Source organism: Centruroides sculpturatus, unplaced genomic scaffold, assembly GCF_000671375.1.
Source record: "Centruroides sculpturatus isolate CEXI.00-Female unplaced genomic scaffold, Cexi_2.0 scaffold530, whole genome shotgun sequence".
Taxonomy (NCBI): domain Eukaryota; kingdom Metazoa; phylum Arthropoda; class Arachnida; order Scorpiones; family Buthidae; genus Centruroides; species Centruroides sculpturatus.
In genome coordinates this window covers 380,036-402,199 of record NW_019386973.1, presented here as the reverse complement: position 1 = coordinate 402,199, position 22,164 = coordinate 380,036, and the positions used below count along the sequence as shown (strand labels likewise).

The 22,164-nt window shown below is 27.8% G+C and overlaps 2 protein-coding genes across 2 annotated transcripts in view; one reads left to right on the top strand and one right to left on the bottom strand.

Moving 5' to 3' along the window:
* Positions 1 to 4,625: 4,625 nt before the first annotated feature.
* Positions 4,626 to 6,175, bottom strand: LOC111616002 (toxin Tpa8-like). The gene is made up of 2 exons (XM_023357446.1): positions 6,116 to 6,175; positions 4,626 to 4,986 (listed from the first exon to the last, which is right to left on the bottom strand). Exons 1-2 carry the CDS (start codon positions 6,153 to 6,155, stop codon positions 4,742 to 4,744), a joined length of 285 nt encoding a protein of 94 aa, XP_023213214.1. The 5' UTR covers positions 6,156 to 6,175; the 3' UTR covers positions 4,626 to 4,741.
* An 8,374-nt stretch (positions 6,176 to 14,549) lies between these two features.
* LOC111615994 (transmembrane protein 241-like) overlaps positions 14,550 to 22,164 on the top strand; it is a 10,945-nt gene continuing 3,330 nt past the window's right edge. Inside the window, exons 1-8 of the mRNA XM_023357439.1 lie at positions 14,550 to 14,940; positions 15,016 to 15,062; positions 15,140 to 15,223; positions 15,293 to 15,374; positions 18,249 to 18,326; positions 18,432 to 18,524; positions 19,664 to 19,712; positions 20,106 to 20,154. Coding sequence (XP_023213207.1) covers positions 14,848 to 14,940; positions 15,016 to 15,062; positions 15,140 to 15,223; positions 15,293 to 15,374; positions 18,249 to 18,326; positions 18,432 to 18,524; positions 19,664 to 19,712; positions 20,106 to 20,154 — 575 coding nt within the window. The 5' untranslated portion in view covers positions 14,550 to 14,847. The remainder of the gene's footprint in view (positions 14,941 to 15,015; positions 15,063 to 15,139; positions 15,224 to 15,292; positions 15,375 to 18,248; positions 18,327 to 18,431; positions 18,525 to 19,663; positions 19,713 to 20,105; positions 20,155 to 22,164) is intronic.

Here is a 22,164-nt window from a genome sequence, read left to right as displayed (position 1 = left end):
TTTCATCACCTGTAGTTAATGGAATCACATATGTTTCATCGCTTATTTTTTCTCTTTTAATTTTATGTGTAATAATAATATAATCGTTATTGTGATTTGATATGTTAAACTAATTTCTAGGAATAATAATCGTTCAGATCGACTACCCATTTCCCTTGTAAATCAATAGGTGAACTCATTTTCACAGTGAAATGAGACTGCTTATTTTCGGGAAATAAATCCATGCTGGCATGCTTATCAGACTCATAAAAAAGTCTGACTGCATCATTTTGTTACCTTCTGTAACTCTTCTGTAGAAAATCTTCCTGCAAAAATGTCGTTATTTAAATCTGTCAATATATACATCAGAGAATAAGACGAAAAACGATCGTGAATAATAAATATTCTTCTGTCCAACCAGGTAGGTATCCTTGACTAAATGTTTTACGTATTTCCGAAATTCGAACGAGGTCGCCAATATTAAATTTAAACGTATTCTGTCCTTTTATACTGTACAACTTTTCGAAAATACCGCTGCGATATAGGGTAGTATTTTCAGAAGGGGCATACTGTACTTCTATGAAAACTATTATTATAACTTTTCACAATTTCAGATAATTTATCGATATATTTATAAGAATTACGATAAATAAATAATCTATATATTTTATTTCGCAAAGTTTTATTTAATCTTTCAACGACAGCGGCTTTTGTATCGGAATGAGTCAAATAATGATTAATTTTAAATTTTTTAAAAATATTTTTTACTGATCTATTATAAAATTCTTTTCCTTTATCAGTTCGTAAATTTTTCGGAATATTTTTTTTTAAAAAATGGTTTGAAAAGCTTTCAAAACCGACTGGATTTTTTTATCATTTATCGGTACGACATAACAACACTTAGTAAATATATTGATTACAGTTAGTAAATACGTTATTCCATTATTAAATCTAGAAAATTGTTTTAATATAACTAAATCAGCCTGCCACAAGTCGTTAAGATAAAAACTTATAGTTTTTCGTCGCGAATATTTAATTCTTACAGGTTTATGAAGCGTATTAGTTACTTGTGAAGACAACCACTTTTTAACAACAGATTGCAGTAAATTCGATTCTTTTAACTAATTTACTAACACCACCAAAAGATGCTGAGATTTAGGGTTATAGTATATCCATTTCAAAAGTTTTTCCATTCGAGATTTTTCTTCCTTTTCCTTTCAGTTTTTTTTCACTGATGGGGAGAAAATTTCTTTGGAATTTTCGATTGATGTTCGTTGATAGTATATTTTTTCCGGTGATGTTCCCAAACTTTTGTTTCCAATTTACTCTTTAAAAATATTTATTTTCTTTAAGCCATCCAAAAAGTCTTTAAACCAACGGGGGGTAATGCAGTTTTTCTCTTTCTCATTACATACGAAACAAGTCTACTATATGACTCCCAATAACAGGTTTTTCATCGATTGTTAATTAATTGATTTTTAGAATTCCATCCATAATGACTTCGATCCAACTTAGCGATTAAATGAGGTATATATTTTTGATATAATTGAGATACTGATAAAATTATTTGTTTAATAAATCCATCATTATCATCATCAGTTTTTTCTTTTGGTTGAGATTCTGTTTCTTCATTTTTGTTAGATACGACCAATACTCTGACAGGTTCTTTAGAAGTGTGAACGGTTATCTCATATCTCGAAATCAATTGACTTAATAACTTGATTTTACGTTGTCAAGTAAATTTGTACTCTCGAGTAATTCTTCGATATTAGAACCAATTCTTATTTCAGGCTTTTGATAACTTATCAGTAATTCGGGAGAAACTAAGGCCATCTGCTTTGCCATTAGATTCTTTGTCTTATTACTTTACCGATTAACCCTCCTCCCATAGACAATAACAGGGCCAGTAGAAGAGGAAGGAATCCACCAAATCGATTAACTGAAATTTTTCTCTTGGTATTTAAAGGAACTTGTTTTTTGCTTAATTTCCTGATAACTTTTTATATTTTCGTAAATTAAGAACATCAGCAGGTATATTTCCTCTCTGCAAATTATCACATATTCCGCACAAAACTTTAACCTGATATGGAGGAGCTTCTTTCTATATCGCTCTTCGTTGGGAAGGAGTAGTCTTCTCTAAAAGCGCTAGCATATGATAATTTTTCTTTACGTTTTTCATTTTATCGGTATGTAAATCCAAAAAATCCCCTCGTTTGTCAGGAAAACAAGAATTTTTCACAAAAAATTTGTTATCTGCTTTAGGATTATAATCTAATAACAAATAACCCAATTCCTTTTCTGTCGCTTTTTATATGCATCCATGAAAAAATTAAATTTTCCCAGAAAAGCTTGACGACCTAAACAATTCACCTGACTCTCATAACGATTACTTTTAAATAAAATCAAATAATGTGTATGTAATCTTATATCTCTCATAATCTTATTTTTCGGAAACAAATTTTGCATTATTAAAATCACACTTACATTGCAGTGATGAGATTCTGTCGTAAACAGAAATGCTGTTTTTGGAGACAGTTTGTGCATCAGATCATCGATTATTATCAAATCCTATCCTAGAACAGATTCGGGTAAGCCGTACATAAATGTGATATCATTTTCTTCTTAAAAAAACGGTAAATACACGGAGTAACATTATAAAATCTTCTTCAGAGGAATTTCATAAATTATGTTGTGAATCATTTTTTTCACCAATGTGGTTTTTCCAGATTGGGAAGGACCGGCAATTACACAAGTTCTGGGATGTTTGAAATACATATTAATCAACCATGTCAACCTTAGAATTTTTATAATATTTAATTCCTGCACTTATCTCCATAAACATTACTAAAGTTTTCTTATCATTTTTTAAACATATTTCTCTCATGTCTTCTGCACACCGTTCGAATGAACCGTATAATCCATTACATACTTCGTTAATTCCTCCATCCGTGCCAACAATTATAAAACCGTATTTTCCTTCTCCTTTCCAAATATCTTTAATTTTGAAATAGAGGAGGATAAATGGAAAATTATCAGGAACATTGAACAAAAAATTTTTTGCCACAGAAATGCAAGCGTCCAAAGTTCTGTATAGAATTAGGAAACTGAGTAATTTTTATAGTCCCCATAGGTAATTACAACACCGTATATCCTCATGATCGCATCTTATTAAATATAAAACTAATACTCTTTAAAAAAAGTAACTTATATAAAATACTAAGCAATCATATCTTCTTTAAAAACTATCGAGCAATCATATTTTCTTTAAAAACTAACAGTTAACCATATTTTCTATAAAAATTAGCAACCAATCGTTCTTTTAAACTCTAATCGTATATTATCTACAGATAAAAAAAAAACTCATATTGCTAATAGAGCCCACATGCTTTCTATCCATTACAATGAACAGTAGCTTACAAGATGAACAAAGAACATAAAGCAGGGTCAACACGACTCAGTTCACTGTATGAACTGTACAGCAGAGAGCGCAATTTTTCAATTGTGTTATCGTTTTAATTCGATTTGTATTATTACTTTATTTTTAAAAATTAAGACGTAGTTGCTTCCAAAAATTCTTGGGTGATTATCATATTTTTTTAAATGCTCCTTAGTGAAAACTTCAGACAACCTGACCTTCCTTTTTAGGCTACGTGGCAATCATGGAAAAAGTTCCTTAAAACATAAAAACAACCAATTAAAAAGCAATGTCTTAATTTTTAAAGAAAATTTTATCATCCAGCAAAAATTTGTAACTTATTACTTTATTAAATTCTTATACAAATTAAATGTAATCTATACTGTATCGGTCTTTATTTCGATATAATTCAATTTCATCATTNTATTGTTCAGTCTGCTATCACATGACTACGTTTTGCGATTACTTTTATTGTATTAATTAAAAGAAACCGAATGTTTTAAAAATAGAATATTAATAAAATAATGTTTGTTTTACTTTCTCGGCTTTTATGGATACGGAAGAAGGGAAGTCTTGTCAAATTTGACCCTCTGAAATTTTTGCAAATATCGATATGAGACCTTTTCTATACCAATGTATAAAGAATGTTTTTGTTTTTCTGTTCTTAGCTCTTTGCGCGATCTGTACTAGATTTGTCATATTTATTCTGCACCATTCTTCTCCTAGTTTAATTTTTTCAAATATTCACGATGAACCTTGATGATGAAACACGATGAAACAACCATACTTATATTATAGGTTTTACTTTAAATCGAATAAATGATTAATTTTTAAGAATTTCCCAAAGTTAATTTAATGATATAAAACTTTTTGAAATTTATATAAGAAATGTAATTATCTTTATATAATATATTAATGCTACAGAAATTTAAAGTATTTTCGTTATAATTATTTACGGTCAATGTTACTTCTTAAAATGGTTTCATAATGGATTCAGCTTCGTAATGCATACCTTATGTATGGTGTTACTGTCAATAGTCTCAAAACAATATCACAAGATCACAAAGAAATTTAAATGCCGATGTAAAATATATTAAACTATTATAAATAGTTAAAATATTTGAGAAATTGCGCAAATAATCTTCTAAACTTTATATTGTAAAATCCAAAGTATTATTCTGTTTCTGTACCCTAATTTCAACGCGAAATAAATTAAATTATTTTGTGTTCATATTGTTTTAATATTTATTTATTCAGTTACAAATTGTAATGTGAGAAGTTATCAATTTTCTCGTTTCGTCTCTCAAATATTACGAGAGTGTTGATATCTTTCCATATTCATTTATCTCAATATTTTGTGAGATATTTACATATTCCGTTTCGAAATGTAATAGCATCCACTATTTGTTCGTCATCTGGAATATCGTAGCAAAAGCAACCTCCGTAACAGCAGACGCCTGTTTTTGCTCCATGTTCCTTGCATTTCAAATCACAGAAATCTGTTCCTTGTTCGAGAAATCTTTTTTCCTCCAAAGAACATTCCATGGGTTCTCCGTCCACTAAGATGTATCCATGTCTCCGAGCTGCAACAACTAAACAAATCAGATTAATTAATTACACAATTGTCAAATATCACTCAATTTTAAATAAAAAATAACGAGAAACGCGAGTTAAATTCTTAAAATAAGTTTGCAAATCAAAAAACAATTGCGATTAACAAAGTGATACCTTAATATATTTTATACACGAAAATCATTTAGTTGTCCAGAATGTATGAATTAAAATAACTTAATTTTTCTCAGTTTACTGAGAAAAAGTGCTTACAGTAGTGATACATATTATCAAATATAATGTTGTTATAATTAAGTATTATTATTTTATAATTAATAGAAATTTGTCTGTCAAACATGACAGATGAGAAAGAAAAGATTGAAGAATTGAAGGAAGTTGGTATTTTAAAAAATTCTAGGAAATTCACTAATGTTCCTACAAAGTAAGTAGCTTATTTTATTTTTCTGAAAATATATTATTCGCATCAATTATTTTAAATAACATAATTCTTGAGATTGGATTTGTTAATCGGCTCAGTGACATAATTCACATCACGGAGCCGAAATCCATAAAATCTTTCTTTATGGTTGATATTTCTGCACAGGGCCCATTAGTGGCCGAGTGGACTATGTCTCCACTCTTAATGGCGATGACCAGACCTTCAATGCGGTGACCAAAGCTGGCCAAAGGGCACTCAATTATTGGTGTTTGCTACACTCGGGTTTTCTTTGAGACTTTTATCTAACCCATCTAAAAGAAGGTTTTTCAACTAGTAAACATTCTTATGCCCTTCTAATCCGACTGTTCAATCTGACTGTCGGATTAGAAGAACAGTTATTGAAGAATTAGGATAGTGATTGTCACTTAAACTACACGCTAATATTAAGACACCGACTCTCTGAGAAATCAACACGTAGATTAAAACAAGTTGTGCCAAATAGTAAAAATACTGCGAGAAAACAAATTTAAACTTATGTTTAACACGAATCGAAAGAATTTTGTAACATAAAATAGGAACGTTTTCTATTATACTGAACATGCATAATTGTCCTCTGAAGATAAAAACAACAAGTACACACACAGAGAAAAATAAAGAAACGATTTGCATAATATTTATAAATCATTAAGAATTATATTAGAATTCACTGCATGCAAATTAATTTGTCTTACCTATTCCCACCAAACAGAAAAGCAGAACGACGATTTTCATGGTTATAATCGATTGTTCTTCGAGAAATTCTCTTATTATCGAACTCTGTCGATTTCTTCTTCTTTTATACAATTTGCTATGGGACAGCGTTGTTCTCATTGGTTATATTTTGCGCGCATTAATCATATAAATAATGTTTCGTATCCAATGAAAAACATGAATATTAAATAACATAAGAGAATTTCGAAATCTTTTATAATTTATCAAATGACGTCAAAATCAAATGGCATGGAAGACTTTCACGTGACTTCGTTAATAATTCGCATTGAGTTTTTATTCAACGCTTACTTTATTAACATTTTCCATCGTTACAAAATCTTCTGTATGTCTGTGTGTATGTGTTAAAATAAGTTAAAATTTATATTCCACACTTAACATTAATTAATTAAATAAAGAAAGGAGACACACACAGTCACAGGGATGTATGACATTGGGAATTTATAGGTCTACAATTTTTTCAAATTGTAGCTCAATAACAAGTACACTTGAACGTAAGAGTATTTAACTTTATTAGTAGATTGTTAAATATGTGAAATATTTTTACCTTTTAAACAAATGTACCAATCCTCATCTGAGCATTATTAATTATTGTTGAAAATTATTTAAATACTTTGTGTATATTTCTTTTGTGGATTTTGTCTATGTTACTGCTTCTTAAGCTTTACTTCTGCCAACGATTCTTTAGTTGTTAATTGTTTAGATTTACATCAAATGTCGAATGCAGATGATTGCTTGTAAAATGGGTGCCATCTAACACCTAATTAGGAGCAGTTTTCCTTCCATAAGAGATTTCTCGAAATGCATTTATTCTCTCAAGATCCTCCACGTGTCAGGGTTGCGTACAAAATAAAAATGACCAAATGTTCTTTATACATTTTAAGTAGTAAGTGACTCAATGGGTCATCTAAAGAAACGAATTGAATGATGAAGTTTATATGTCGAGTATATTTTATTCTTTGCTCCTCGTAAACAGTTTAACATAAACATTTTAATTTATCGTGCTTTTATAAATGATAAAAATCAAGTTAGAAAGACAGGAAAATTAAAAGTCAACCTTTCTCTTTCCATGCACTCAATACACGTGTAAAAAGTTTAATAACAGTTTCACGTATTGTCTAATTAAATACGTAACAGTTATAATTTAGTGACGAAAAGATGAATAAAATAGCTTCATATAAGACAAATTCATTTTAATTTGAATGAAAAATAAATCGAGACGATTAACTTATACATTCGTAAATGACTTTATAAAAATTTTAATTCCGTCAGATGTTTAAAGTTAAGAAGAAAAATCACTTACAAACAATTAATTTAAAAATAGGTCAATTTTCACGAGTAATAGTCATTGTAATAAATTATTTCTTGGAACATTTTAAGGTCTTTATCTGTAAACAAGCAAATAGACCAGGCGTTGCTCGGGCACAAGGTAACGATAGCGAAGATGAAGATTATTTCGTTATAGTCAATCTTACCCGTTTTCACAGAATGAAAGAATTAAGTCCCACTGTTTCCAGACTAATTAGAGAATTTTTAGATGGATTAAAAAATTTTCGATTTCGTGCAAAATGCGAAAAACTGCATCTGAGCCTGTAAATCTTGCACGTCGCTTTCTCTTAACACTTCCAATTGTTAATACTTCGATTGTTAACACTTTCATTGTTAACACTTCCATTGTTACACATTTTAGGAGTTAACCACTTTCAACCCCATATCTCCCACACCCTTATAGCTATCGAGATGCAACCACGATAGTGCACGATAAGAGACTTGGGGCTACTACCACACACAAACAACAACACACAAACACCATTCATGTGTGATGCGTAGTTTCGGCTGCAGAGTATAGGCACACGCACGTCCACATATATATANTCACATCACGGAGCCGAAATCCATAAAATCTTTCTTTATGGTTGATATTTCTGCACAGGGCCCATTAGTGGCCGAGTGGACTATGTCTCCACTCTTAATGGCGATGACCAGACCTTCAATGCGGTGACCAAAGCTGGCCAAAGGGCACTCAATTATTGGTGTTTGCTACACTCGGGTTTTCTTTGAGACTTTTATCTAACCCATCTAAAAGAAGGTTTTTCAACTAGTAAACATTCTTATGCCCTTCTAATCCGACTGTTCAATCTGACTGTCGGATTAGAAGAACAGTTATTGAAGAATTAGGATAGTGATTGTCACTTAAACTACACGCTAATATTAAGACACCGACTCTCTGAGAAATCAACACGTAGATTAAAACAAGTTGTGCCAAATAGTAAAAATACTGCGAGAAAACAAATTTAAACTTATGTTTAACACGAATCGAAAGAATTTTGTAACATAAAATAGGAACGTTTTCTATTATACTGAACATGCATAATTGTCCTCTGAAGATAAAAACAACAAGTACACACACAGAGAAAAATAAAGAAACGATTTGCATAATATTTATAAATCATTAAGAATTATATTAGAATTCACTGCATGCAAATTAATTTGTCTTACCTATTCCCACCAAACAGAAAAGCAGAACGACGATTTTCATGGTTATAATCGATTGTTCTTCGAGAAATTCTCTTATTATCGAACTCTGTCGATTTCTTCTTCTTTTATACAATTTGCTATGGGACAGCGTTGTTCTCATTGGTTATATTTTGCGCGCATTAATCATATAAATAATGTTTCGTATCCAATGAAAAACATGAATATTAAATAACATAAGAGAATTTCGAAATCTTTTATAATTTATCAAATGACGTCAAAATCAAATGGCATGGAAGACTTTCACGTGACTTCGTTAATAATTCGCATTGAGTTTTTATTCAACGCTTACTTTATTAACATTTTCCATCGTTACAAAATCTTCTGTATGTCTGTGTGTATGTGTTAAAATAAGTTAAAATTTATATTCCACACTTAACATTAATTAATTAAATAAAGAAAGGAGACACACACAGTCACAGGGATGTATGACATTGGGAATTTATAGGTCTACAATTTTTTCAAATTGTAGCTCAATAACAAGTACACTTGAACGTAAGAGTATTTAACTTTATTAGTAGATTGTTAAATATGTGAAATATTTTTACCTTTTAAACAAATGTACCAATCCTCATCTGAGCATTATTAATTATTGTTGAAAATTATTTAAATACTTTGTGTATATTTCTTTTGTGGATTTTGTCTATGTTACTGCTTCTTAAGCTTTACTTCTGCCAACGATTCTTTAGTTGTTAATTGTTTAGATTTACATCAAATGTCGAATGCAGATGATTGCTTGTAAAATGGGTGCCATCTAACACCTAATTATGAACAATCCCCCATTTCTCACCTCAGGGAAAGTCATAAAACAGTTGGGTGCTAATGACTTTGTGAAAGGGAAAAAGTTCTAAACTTAGAAACTTCGAAAGAAGGGATTTGGCCTGTACCGTCCGCGGGCCGCATAAACATTGATAGGGGGCCGTATGTGGCCCGCGGGCCGCAGGTTGTGCACCCCTGAATAAACCTTATATAAAAACATCTATCTTTAATTTTTCAATTTCTTATTCTTTTCCCATTGTTTTCATTCTCTGTTTTATGAAAATTTCAGCTGTGTGAATATTTAAAATTTCATTAATTAATTTAATGGACATTTTTTCAATCCAGACCCTTTAAATAGGACATCTATTATTTTTACCTCTAAATAGTGGACATTCTAAATAACGAATCCGTCGTCCATAACCTACCTTATGAAAACACAAAGTCCCACCTTTAATATTCTGAAAGAATACTTATGTACAAAATGTTTTAAAACTAAAACAACGAATAGGTTCAAATACAAATACTCTTTCAGAGAATGAATTTTTACCACAGGCATCGAATAAAGACTGGCTTAAAATAGGAATAGAGGAGAATGGCAGGTTGTAAAAAACCAAACAATATTCTTTATCTGTTAGAGAAGACTGATCTGATTAAGTTGTCAATTACCAACTATCATCATACATATTAATGTTATTATTCTTCTGTCTTATTGTTGGAATTAAGTTTACAGTACCGAGAAACCATAAACTTTTCTGAAGTTATTCATTCATTTAACAAGAACCATAGTACAGTAGTAATGAAAAATAAACACATGAATTGCTTTTGGTCCTTATGTTACAATATATGATTATAAACACTAATTTTTGACTCTATGGAGGACGTATCACACACTATTGACATAGTTGGAATAATCACACAGAGGTCGATAGATACAGGTTTATTAAGATGACGGTATGCATTTCAGACAGATTTGTCTGTCCCTCTTCAGCCGTATTTTTTACAATTTGGTGGATATACAGGTTACTACAAAAATACAAGCAGTGTTTTACAAACATTTGGGTTTTTGGATTAAAACAGTACAAAATTACATACATTATTTATACATACACAGTGGTGATATTCAGCGGGTTCGCACAGGTTCGGCCGAACCCGTTGTTAACATTTTCAAAGTTTTCCGAACCTTGTTAAACATATGTAACATTTCTCAATGGTTTGATTCTTTTAAAAATATTAAAATATACGTATTATACTCTATAACACTACTAAACTAGAGCCTTCCGATGCACTATTTGAGCGAAAAAAAAAAATTGTTAAGGAAAAATTTTCTGTTAGCGAACCCTTTGTTAAATATTTTGAATGTCATCACTGTACATACATACATAAAAGGAACATACTATTTTTTTGCTGCTGCATGGATGACGTCCTTTTTGGGATTTTTCACAGATTATATATTATGATTATAATACAAATAGCAATCAGTGGTTATAATTGTTGCTAAAGAAACATATTGTGAAGTAAATGTCTACCTGTGTCTACTGACCTCTGATCTGTTGTGATTACTCTGACTATGTCAATAGTGTGTGATAAGTCCTTCATACACTCAAAAATTAGTACTCAAAGTCATATATTAAAAAATAAACAGTTTTAAGGTAAAGACAACAGCAATTATTTGGTGAAATTAAGTTTAAAGGTCATGTTACAAAGGTGACTTGCTGACCACTTTAGTGTAGGAAAATATTCGGTTTTCTCGCATTTATGATGTCATTTATGATAACAGCTTTGTGGTGGCTAAAGTAATTTTTAAATCATTTATTGAAAAAAGCAAAAATGCTCAAAAAATTACACCTACTCAATAATCACAAAACAGATAAAGCCTTATATTGATTTTTATTAGTCACTTAGATCATAAATGACGTAATAAATGCAGGAATACCAAATACATTTCTTACTCCTTGAAGTAACTAGCAAATTGCCTTCATAACTTGACATTCAAACTCTTGTCACCTAAACTGACCTTTGTCCACCCTTCTGTTCATAATAACAGTTTCAATTTTCTTTTTCATTACTTCTGTTCAGTAGTTTTGGATGAATTAATAATTAATCAATGCTTACATTTTGTCACAATTTTTATGTTCCATTTAATTAAAGCATCCTATACAATCTGTTTGTTATTTAGAATTCAATTAAGATGTGATTTTTTCAGCTGAAAAGATAAATAATATACTGTATATATATTTTAATTATATATGCTACATATACTTTTTGGTTTTTTCTCATCCTTAATGCAAATTTGATGTTTTTGTAATCCATAGTATTCTTCACTTTATAATGACCAGGTTAAAATACAATATGACTTCTGGCATATACCTCTGAATAACGGACACCTCTACATAGTAGACAAACTTCTGGTTCCCAATAGTGTCTGCTATTCATAAGTTATACTGTATACAGAATAGAGATTGATGGCCCAATTCCGACTGGATGGTAACCTTAAAGTTACCCTGTCTCCCCTAAAATGGGGACAGTTAGTACCAACCACATACAACCTCTCATTGCTCTGACATGACAGACATCAACATATGTATGAAGTGTCATGTACTCTCTGCTTTGTCAACGTGAAAGTTTCCAATAAACTAATATTTAATTGTTAATATCACAATTTAAAAAACTTTTAATCTTCAACTGAAACAAGTAATTGATTTTCTTATAAAATGTGGAATTGTTTTTAAGAATCAGAAATTATGATGAGATTTTCTCAATTCCAATTAAACATCCATCATTACTTTTGTATCAATTTCCTTTCAGCAAAATTATAGTATCATCTGTACTTTATGTAATGGCTGCCTTTTCTAAACTTCTTTCAGAACAAAGAAGTGGGGTTTACTTTCAGCCAATCACAACTACCCTTAATATAAAACATTTTTTTACAAGCCAAAAATCTTTTAACTTATTATTGAAAAACTATTAAAACTATCAATTTAATTACTTTGATTTAAGTTAAATAATATAATGATATCTATGACTGAAAGTTCAACCATTATTAGCAAAGAATACTCCTTTCACAAACTATTTCTTGCAGAAGCATGCACAAAGTTATATTGAAAGGATTATTTGCCACAAGTGTGGCCAACATTGCTTGCCTTGGATTAAATTTTATGTTTATCCCATAAAAATATGTTGTAATATTTAATTTTAAAATATTTTTATTTTTTCTAAAATTTTTTAATTTTAATTTATTTATCATCATCAAAGTACAGAATTCTCCACATTTCCAATGTTTATGTTTGTTCAAATTTTTGTAATAAGTTTATTAAAAATTCTTTTATTGAATGTATAGTACAAGCTCATTAAAAGGGTGCAAGTTTTTATAACCTGAATAGGGCCACTAAAGCAGCTGAAAATGTTTTCTTCTATTTATCTATTAAACATCAGTGCTGGAAGTAGCAAGAAGTTGTTTACATATAAAACAAGACGTGTTTACCAATGTGATTAATTGTAAAGTGTTTCATATCAACTAATATTTCTTTACAATGATTACTAACAAAAGTAATATGAGTCATTTTTAAAAGTAAAGTAAATAAGTAGAAAACAAGTGCCAACAAAGTGAATGTTACTAATTGAAATACAGTGGTACCTCAGGATACGAAATTAATCCATTCCGAAACTGAGATCATATCATGAATATATCGTAAGGTGAATCATTTTTCCCCATACAATTACATGTAAAACAAAATAATTCGTTTCAACACGAAAAAAACACTCAAATTAAAGCTAAAAGTAAAAGCTTAAGTAGTACATTAAAAAAATAATAATAATAACTATAGTAAGGAAAACACTGAAAAATGAGTTTCATAGTTGTAAATGTATAAATAACCATAATAGAATTATAATTGATTAAAAAAATGTAGTTTTGTTTGTACTTTACCTTTGAGGATAGACAACCGTGGAGGTGTAAAGTGGTGGCAGAAGAGAGGGAGAAGGGAAATGATACTAAAACTTAACTTACATAACATAATGTAACAATAACTTAAAAATAACTTAGAAAAGATAAAAAAATTGTTGTTGTTTTATATATATATTTTTTTAATTTTTATTTACTGCTTTTTGCTTTCTTTCCTTCACTTCCACCAGCACTTTCACAGGATAGAGGTTGCTTAGTAAAATATCTATCCAAAGAGGTTTGGCTTTGCCTACTTTTTAAAATGTTTTTAAAATTACTTAGGCAAATGTCAGTTCTCTGAGCAGCAATATGGCCAGTGTGAACCTTTTTGGGATGTTTCTTTACAATAAAATCAGTCACTTTCTAATAATACCTCAAGATTTTTTTATCGAGCGAGATCCTTCAACAACGAAGCAAACACGCGGACTGTGACCAATGAACAGAAGTGAATAAAAACTGGCGCTGCAAACTAATGTGGCATCGTATGGTGAGTTTTTGTTCGTATCGTGGAGCAAAAATATGTTCGAATTTCATGTCATATCCTGAATATTCCGTATGTTGGGGCATTTGTATCCTGAGGTACCACTATATTATTTTTAAGTTTTATGTATTGAATATTTACGAAACGTAATTTAAAACGAAACGAAATTAATAAAACAAGATTTACAAAAATTGCTAAATCATCAGATCTCTATTATTCAAACAATCAAGATGCCAAAAAATTAAATTAAAGAGTTGCAATTACTAATACTGATTTTTATAAAGAAAATAAACGTGATAAGTAGATTTTTTCTTTTTACATATTATTAAATTCTGTCCTTCCTTATTTGCATACAGTATCTAAAATATTTTTAAAATCTTTCATACATTATTATTATTATTCTAAATCATTAAATGGACCTTTTGGGTTCATTCTCTGTTACCTTTTGTTCTTGATGTCTTTCTTTTGGTGTTAAAACTTCGTTTATTCGCTTTTCCTCGTTCGAATCATTCGTAACAATGAATTCTTTATCTTCATCAAACGACGTAATCTTCGAAGTTTTGCCTATTCCATTACTTTTAAATTTCGACTTCACGTAAAAATCAGTCACCCTTGCCTGCGCCATCTTGAAACTGAAAACTCCCGCCAAAAGCAACGCCATCTGGACAAAACTTTTACGCATATAAATTAATCCATTTCTAATTTAATAATTAATATCATAAAAATTCTAATGAAATGTAATTAATGGGAATATATATAATGAATTTTAAATAAATATTTTACAAAAATAGTAAATTATTAAAGTGATCATTCACACGAATCGAGATAACCACGTGAACCTTTTAAATCGAGTAGAAAGATTGTAGTGTAAGGTTTTAAGCATTAACGATGATTTTTAGATGACATGACATTGTGATATATTTATAGGAACAAAAAATTTAAAGTATTAATTTGAATATAACTGAAAGAACATCATTGAAATGTCTTTTATTAAGAATTTTTCCACTTTATATACTTTGCCTCTTGTTGTTATGTATGTCATATTATTTTGTTTTACTATTTGGATTAATAAGGTAAAAGATTTTCCTCTTAAATATGATTTCATATACAGAATATAAATTAATATTCAATATTTACCTTTATTTTAGTTTATTCTTTCTGGTTTAAGCTTTACTTATCCATTGGTATTTCAAGGGTAAGTTTAACAAACATACTTTTTAATTAATTTATTAAAAATATTATTATAAATGTTTTGTTTTTATATATTTTCAGTTGGCAAACTCTTGTTGGTGCCATAGGATTTACTATTATGAATAAATATAACTTGATTAATATAAAGTTCTCAAATTTAGGATGGTAAATTGACTGTTTTAAATATGGAAATTTATATAAACAGGCCATTTTTCATGATTTTAATAATTTCAGGTCATCTATTAAATATATTGGACCTTACATGGTATGTTTTACATTTGGTTTATATACTGGATCTAAAGCATTAACAGGAATGGTAAGAATTATTTTTAAATAATTAAAATTCTCCATTTTATAATTGCTTTAATTGTTTCTAAGATTTTTCAATATGATTTTAAGATGTCAATTTAAGAAGAATTCAAAAATATTACATTATTTACCTTGATCATTTTTTTACTGTTAGAATAGTTTTGATATATTCTATTTGTTGCTATCTCATAGCATTGTTAAGAGTGAAGATACATATTTTGATTTATTTTATACAATTTTATTTTAATTGTTATGCTACTAATTAATTAAGTAATTTATTAACTACAAAATTTTAAATGTATTGAATTTTTTAAAATTAAAGTTATAGTGTTAAATTAATTATATAAAAAAATTTTTTGGTTTATAATATTTATTAATTAATATACATTGTAACTCTTCATTAACAATATTTTTAATTTTATATGTACTCATATATATATATAACAGGTGTCCAGAAAAAATTCACACAAGTTTGTGTAATGTAATTTTTATCTTAAAAAAAAGAAAACTATGAACTAATCATTTGAAAGGTGATGAAAAGCTGTAATTCTACAAGTCCCTGTTGTTGAATGCAGTTGATTTGATATCAAATAAATTCTTTTAATACTTTTTCAGCAAGTGATTTATTTAAGAAACAATTAAAAATGTTTGTTTATTTTTGTTTATATCTTAAATAAATCTCTTACTAGAAAAGTGCGAAGGTATTGATTTAATGTTATTTGTTCCAGCTTTGTTATATTTGATAGTCAATTTGACTTTGGCTTTCATTAGAATTTTCATTTTCTTACCAGATTTCTTTCTTTTCTGTGGTAGTAATCCACTCTCAAAATGTTAGAGAATGCAATATACAGTCCACTTTAAAACTTCATTAGAAAAACAGTTTATAGTAAACTTTTTTCCTAATGTTTTATTTAATGTGTAAAAGCTGATGCTTTGTGCCTAAGAATGCACATTTTTTGTTGCCATTTTGAAAGAAGAAGGAAATCAAATGCAGATAAAGATGACAGCATTCTCAATGCTTTCAAATTATAGCATGTGCAGCATAATTAAAATTATCGACTGTTAGGTAGAGCCTGAGATATTTTGTGCAGAGTTTTTCTGGATACCCATTAAAACTTCATCTTGCTAAATCATTATTTACTATAATGGCATTTAAATATGCAAAATATAGCAAAGTACTAAAATACTTAATACATAAATCTTTTAAAAGATAGCTATTTTTACATTTCCTCGTAATCTTAACTGTTTAAACAATTATTTGTATACATAATAGACATGTGCTTTTGAACAAATAATGAAAAAATGAGATTTTCAAAAATAATAATTTAACTATTGTTAAAATACAGTGAACAATTGGAACACTCTCTCTTGATATTAACATTAAACAAAAAATGTAAAAATTTGTCAGTTTATTTTAAGGACTACAGTTGAATGGAGTAACAAAAAGAAAAAAATGATATATCACTAATATAAAAAAATATATCAACAAAAATATAATAAAATATTAAATTATTTGATATTTTTTTTACCTGATTTTATTTTTGTAATTATCAATGAACCATTGAAATTACAGCTGAGTAATTTTAAAGCTATTCACATTCATGGAATTTTTAATTAAGATTCCTATATTGTTTGTTTAATTTTATTGATTATTTGAATGCATTTAAAGTAGAAGGATTTACATTTTTCAAATTGAGGAATAGAGAATTTGTTTTTTAAATTATGTTTGTATTTAAAAAATTTATGATAAACATAATTCTAGATTTTTCCATATAAAGAAGCAATGATAAATTAGTATGTTATCTGCCAGTTTGTAATGGCTTGGAATATATTTTTATGGATTATTTAATATATTACCATTTTGTTAATATCCATCATTAATTACTGATTACATCTTTTATGATTAAAAGATGCTCTTATCTGATCTGAATATATATTTTAATCAATTATTATTAATTAAATTTATTTTATGATCTTTTTTTACTCTTGCTGTAGCTTTATTAAGATATTTTAGTTGGAAATATATGATAATGTGTTTAATAGATGTGGAATAACTATATTTAATTTCAACATATTTTATTAAATTCAAAAAATTATAATCCGGGTTTAACTTTTCGAAAAAAAATTAATACTGAGAAAAGTTAGAATTTTATTCATAATTTAATTAGAATTGAAACTTACATTAACTGCTAAATAACACTTTTTATTTTATCTGGCTCTGGCTTGGAATTTTATAATAGTAATAAGCAAACAGTTTTACATTTGTAAAATATCTTTCTATATTTATTCTCTTATTTCCTGAGCAATTTTATTTATCAAAAAATAATCATTACTAACTATTAATTGTGATGATTTAAATTTAATGAGGGGTGATGACTTAAATACCTACATGTAGTTCAAATTGCTTAGTATCTTAATGCATTAATTGTTTTAAAAGTTAAATTTTAAAATATTTCAAATTTTATTTCATAAAGATATTATTATATTACCATTGTATTTTAAATATAAAATTTTTTATAAAAAGTATGAATTATATTTTGTTATTCTGTAATAATGTAATAGATACCTTTAATTTTCAAAATTATATTAAAATTATTAAAAATTAGAATATATAGAAACTTAACACACAAAATCAAATCAATAACACATTTGTATTATTACAAGAATAAAATATGCTAAGCATTGAAAATTGAAAAACATTGAAAATTCTAAAACATTATATTTTCTATAACATAACTGTTAATAATATTTCTGTTTAATATTTCATAATTATAATGAATCTTTTAGTGATATTGTTAAAAATGATATAAATAAGTTAGAATTTTGAAATTATAAATTAAAAAATTATATTTTAAAAAATGTTTTTACTTTGTTTTTACAGCATATACCAATTTTTCTTTCTTTACATAATATAGTTTTTTTATTTCAACATGTTGCTGATCTTTGGGCAAGGCGTTTGGTAATTATGAATTTTTAAAATAAATTCATACTACATAAAATTATTTTCATTTATAATACTCTATTAAGATACTGCTTAAAAATCTAATTACATTTTCATTTTTAGGAATGTGAGAAAAGTTCAAATGTTATTTCAATAATAATACCTTTGACAATAATAGCATTGAGTACCACTATGGTACTTTCTACATCATTAAAGGTAACTGAAATTTATAGTTGTAATCTTGTAGATATTAATTATGTATAATTGAAAATGATATCTACTATCTATATATATAGTAGTTATGTTGTTAATTCCATGTAAACAGATCTTAGGATAGAGAATATGTTGTATATGTGTTTGGCTAATAAATATGCAATGTATCATGATATATAACAACATCACAAAAAAAATAAGTGGAAATGATTATAATAATAATTGTTTGAAAATAAAAAGTATAGCTAAATCAATGTGATAATTATATCTTTTTATTTCCAAACACAAATTATTAGCCATTTTCATTTATTATTCTTGGATATTAATGGGAACTTGTGTTGATATTTACAGATATTATAAGTTTTTTTTAAATTACAAAGTGTGTAGAATTAAGTGCAGAAAATAGTTGTTTTGCTAATAATTTAATTAAGAAAAAATTTAAAATTATAATCTGTTAAAGAAAAACCTGATTTTTGTTTTGATAAGCTTGACATCAATCTAAAAGACATAGATTTTCTAATAATTTCAACAAATAAAACATTACGTTTTTAAATTGAAAATATGTAGTTTATTTATATCATTGATTAAATGTTTAAACGTCCTCCAAAAATCAGTTTTATAGAAAATGAACTTATTTTATTTTTTCTAACAGATTGTATTTTAATTTCTTTGCAGTTGAATTGTTGATTTAATTGATGTTTACAATCAGTTTCATATATTTTTAATTTTAGAAAGAAAGTTGTGATATCCATAGATATAAAATCAGAATGACTTTTCTGTATTTTTCATTTTCAAACAAAAGATTTTGAAATTATTTATATAATACAGTAATGCAAAAAATTAAAATAAAATCACTTAGATTGTTAGTTTTGTAATAAATATAAAGGAATTTTAAATTATAATTGAAAAATACTTACAATGAACTTGATTAGTAGCTGGATCATCTTTTTATTTGCTAGAAGCAGCTAGATATTTAATTAATCTTTTCAATATACATTTTACTAATTGCATTTTCTATCTTAATTTTTTTTTCTCATTTATTACATGTTTTTATTTTCTAGCTTATAGACAAAATTTTATATTATACTATTCTGTATGCACTATAATTGATAGTCAATTTATGTATGCATGTCTTGTTACAGGAATTTAGAGGAGCTCTCTTTTGGATGATACTGCATCTTATATCATCAGGTGAGATCTTGTGATATGTTTTTACTATGACAATAATTTTTGATTTATTTAAAGGAAAATAATAAATCTCAAAATTTATAGTCAGAATGATTTATCTCTGATGGAAGCCATCTGACTTTTTTCTCTAATTCTAAATTATCTTCAATTTCAATTTACAGAATGTAAAATATACAATTTTATAGTCTACATTCTGTAAATTGTAGAATATTTAATTTATATATATATATATATAATATATATCTATTGCAGCTTTGGGAGAAAAGCAATAAATTTAATTGAATATTCTATTAACATATTATAATAAAAGATCTTTATAGAAGGTGTTTAATTTATTGCATAAAAAAATCTTAGAAGGAATTTTATGTTCAATAAAAGTTGTTTTCTGTATTTTAGGAGTTTTAGTATTTTTGGATCAATTAGATAAATCTTATTCTGAAGAAAAGTGAGTAACTTTAATTTTAAAATATAAATTAATCATTTTATTCATTATGATTTAAATCAATAAACTTTTAAATTGATATTCACCAATTTTTTTATTAGCTTAGTATTTTGTGTTGTCCTTAAAATTAGTTGATGGTACTGTTTAAATAAATACAATGCATTAAAAAAATTTAAATAGTTTAGATAATGTATTTTGTATTTTTAAATTAATGTTATTGTATCTCTTATTTTTTTCTATTGTTGTCTAATTAGCTACAGTACTAATTTTAAATATTTCATTCACTAATTAATAATTTTATAGTTTTATATAAGAAATTATGCTAATAAACTTTAGTTAAGAAATTAATACATAAAAAAATATATTTAATTATGTAACTTGTCACATATGTTATGATCAAATAGGTTTTAATAGCATTTTTTGGAAAGTGTACCAGGGGTCACCAAACTACAGCCCGTGGGCCAGATCTGGCTTGCGAGGTCAGTTCATCCAGCCTGTTTGCTGCACTATGCCACAAATGAGCTAAAATTCAATTATTTATATGGAAATATCATAGATTATAGATGAACTTATAGTGTAAAAAAACCTAAAATAAGTGTAAGTAAAAATGTCAAAATTGGTCCAATCTGATTTTTGTATTAGACAGTAATAAAATTTTTAGGAAAATCAGTGAAATAAAAAATTCAGTGACATTTTGTGACTTTAGATATCAGAGCACTTTTTGTATAAGTACAGTAAGATCCCATTTAACATGGGGGGATGCATTCCTAAACAACAAAGCGCTAAGCGAAACAGTGTTAAATGAGGTCATTTTAACATAGGGATAGGGATAGGGGAACACGCGACCAAAAATAAACAAATTTTACTTTAATTTCAAGTTATTTTTATATTAACTTGTATAATAATATATGTTAAATAACACACAAACATATGCACACAGAAATGTAAAGTTCATTTTTTGTGATGAAGGTCCTGGCTTTTCTGAAATTCTTGTTCTTTTGTGATAAAATTGTGAAGTTTCATTTGTTGCTTTTTTCTTTCCTTAAGCAAATGTTGGTAGCAGACGATCGCATCCAAAATGCCCCATTTTGCTTTTGCACTCCTTTCAAAATCTGGATCATTTGCTACAGTTTGATCAACAATTTCAGTTATCTTACCAAACTTTTACTAAGGAAATCTGTAGAGAAATTTTTTGGGTTCTTCATTTTCAGAATCACTGTTTTTCAGTTCTACATGGGTTTCTTATTCTGCCAGTTCTTGAAGTCATTGGTAAGGTTCTCACCAGAAAACCTGCGGTAACTCTTCAATATTCTGTTCATCTACATCTCCTAGTCCTGCTATATCGATTAGGTTAAGTTTGATCAACCTAACAATACAGCGATAGGCTCTTCTTGTTGAGAATTCTTGGATAGCTTCAGCCATAACTTCTTCCACACTTCGTTCGTGCATTTATCAGTTAATTCTTGCCAAGCAAAGCCAATATTTCCTATGGCATCCATGATTTTATATTTTTTCCAAAATTGCACCAAACAAACATAGAGTTAAAGAAAGTACACCTGTTTTGTCACCTTTTGCTAATTGGTTTGTGTTTGCAAGTAATCATATTATATACGAATCAATGAAATGCCACAATAATTTAAATCAGCATAAATTTTGAGTTTTTTGTAGGCTTTGAGCAGACCACGTTATATCGAATCAGCATTAAGCGGGGTCTTACTGTACCTGCAATGAAATTTTTAAGGAAAGCGATTGCGAGTTTGCTGCAGGCATTATTTTATTTTTTTTTTTAGTATGTTGTATTGAACAAAATGGTTATATAGCCCACATTCGTCATTCCCTGTTATCTGGCCCTCTGTAAAAAAATTTGGTGACTTCTGAACTCTACTATGCTGAAAATGTGATTTTAATTTGCATTCTGACAAAAAAAAGCCATTAACAAATCTTGTTAAATTAGTTCAATCAACATTCAATGAAATGACATACCCAATAGTATCATATAAAAATTGACATATG

Excerpts from the sequence above, each read along its gene's own strand:
- LOC111616002 (XM_023357446.1), bottom strand. The coding sequence starts at position 6,155 with ATGAAAATCGTCGTTCTGCTTTTCTGTTTGGTGGGAATAG. Across the intron at positions 4,987-6,115 it reads TTTCTGTTTGGTGGGAATAG|TTGTTGCAGCTCGGAGACAT; the intron begins GTAAGACAAATT and ends TGATTTGTTTAG.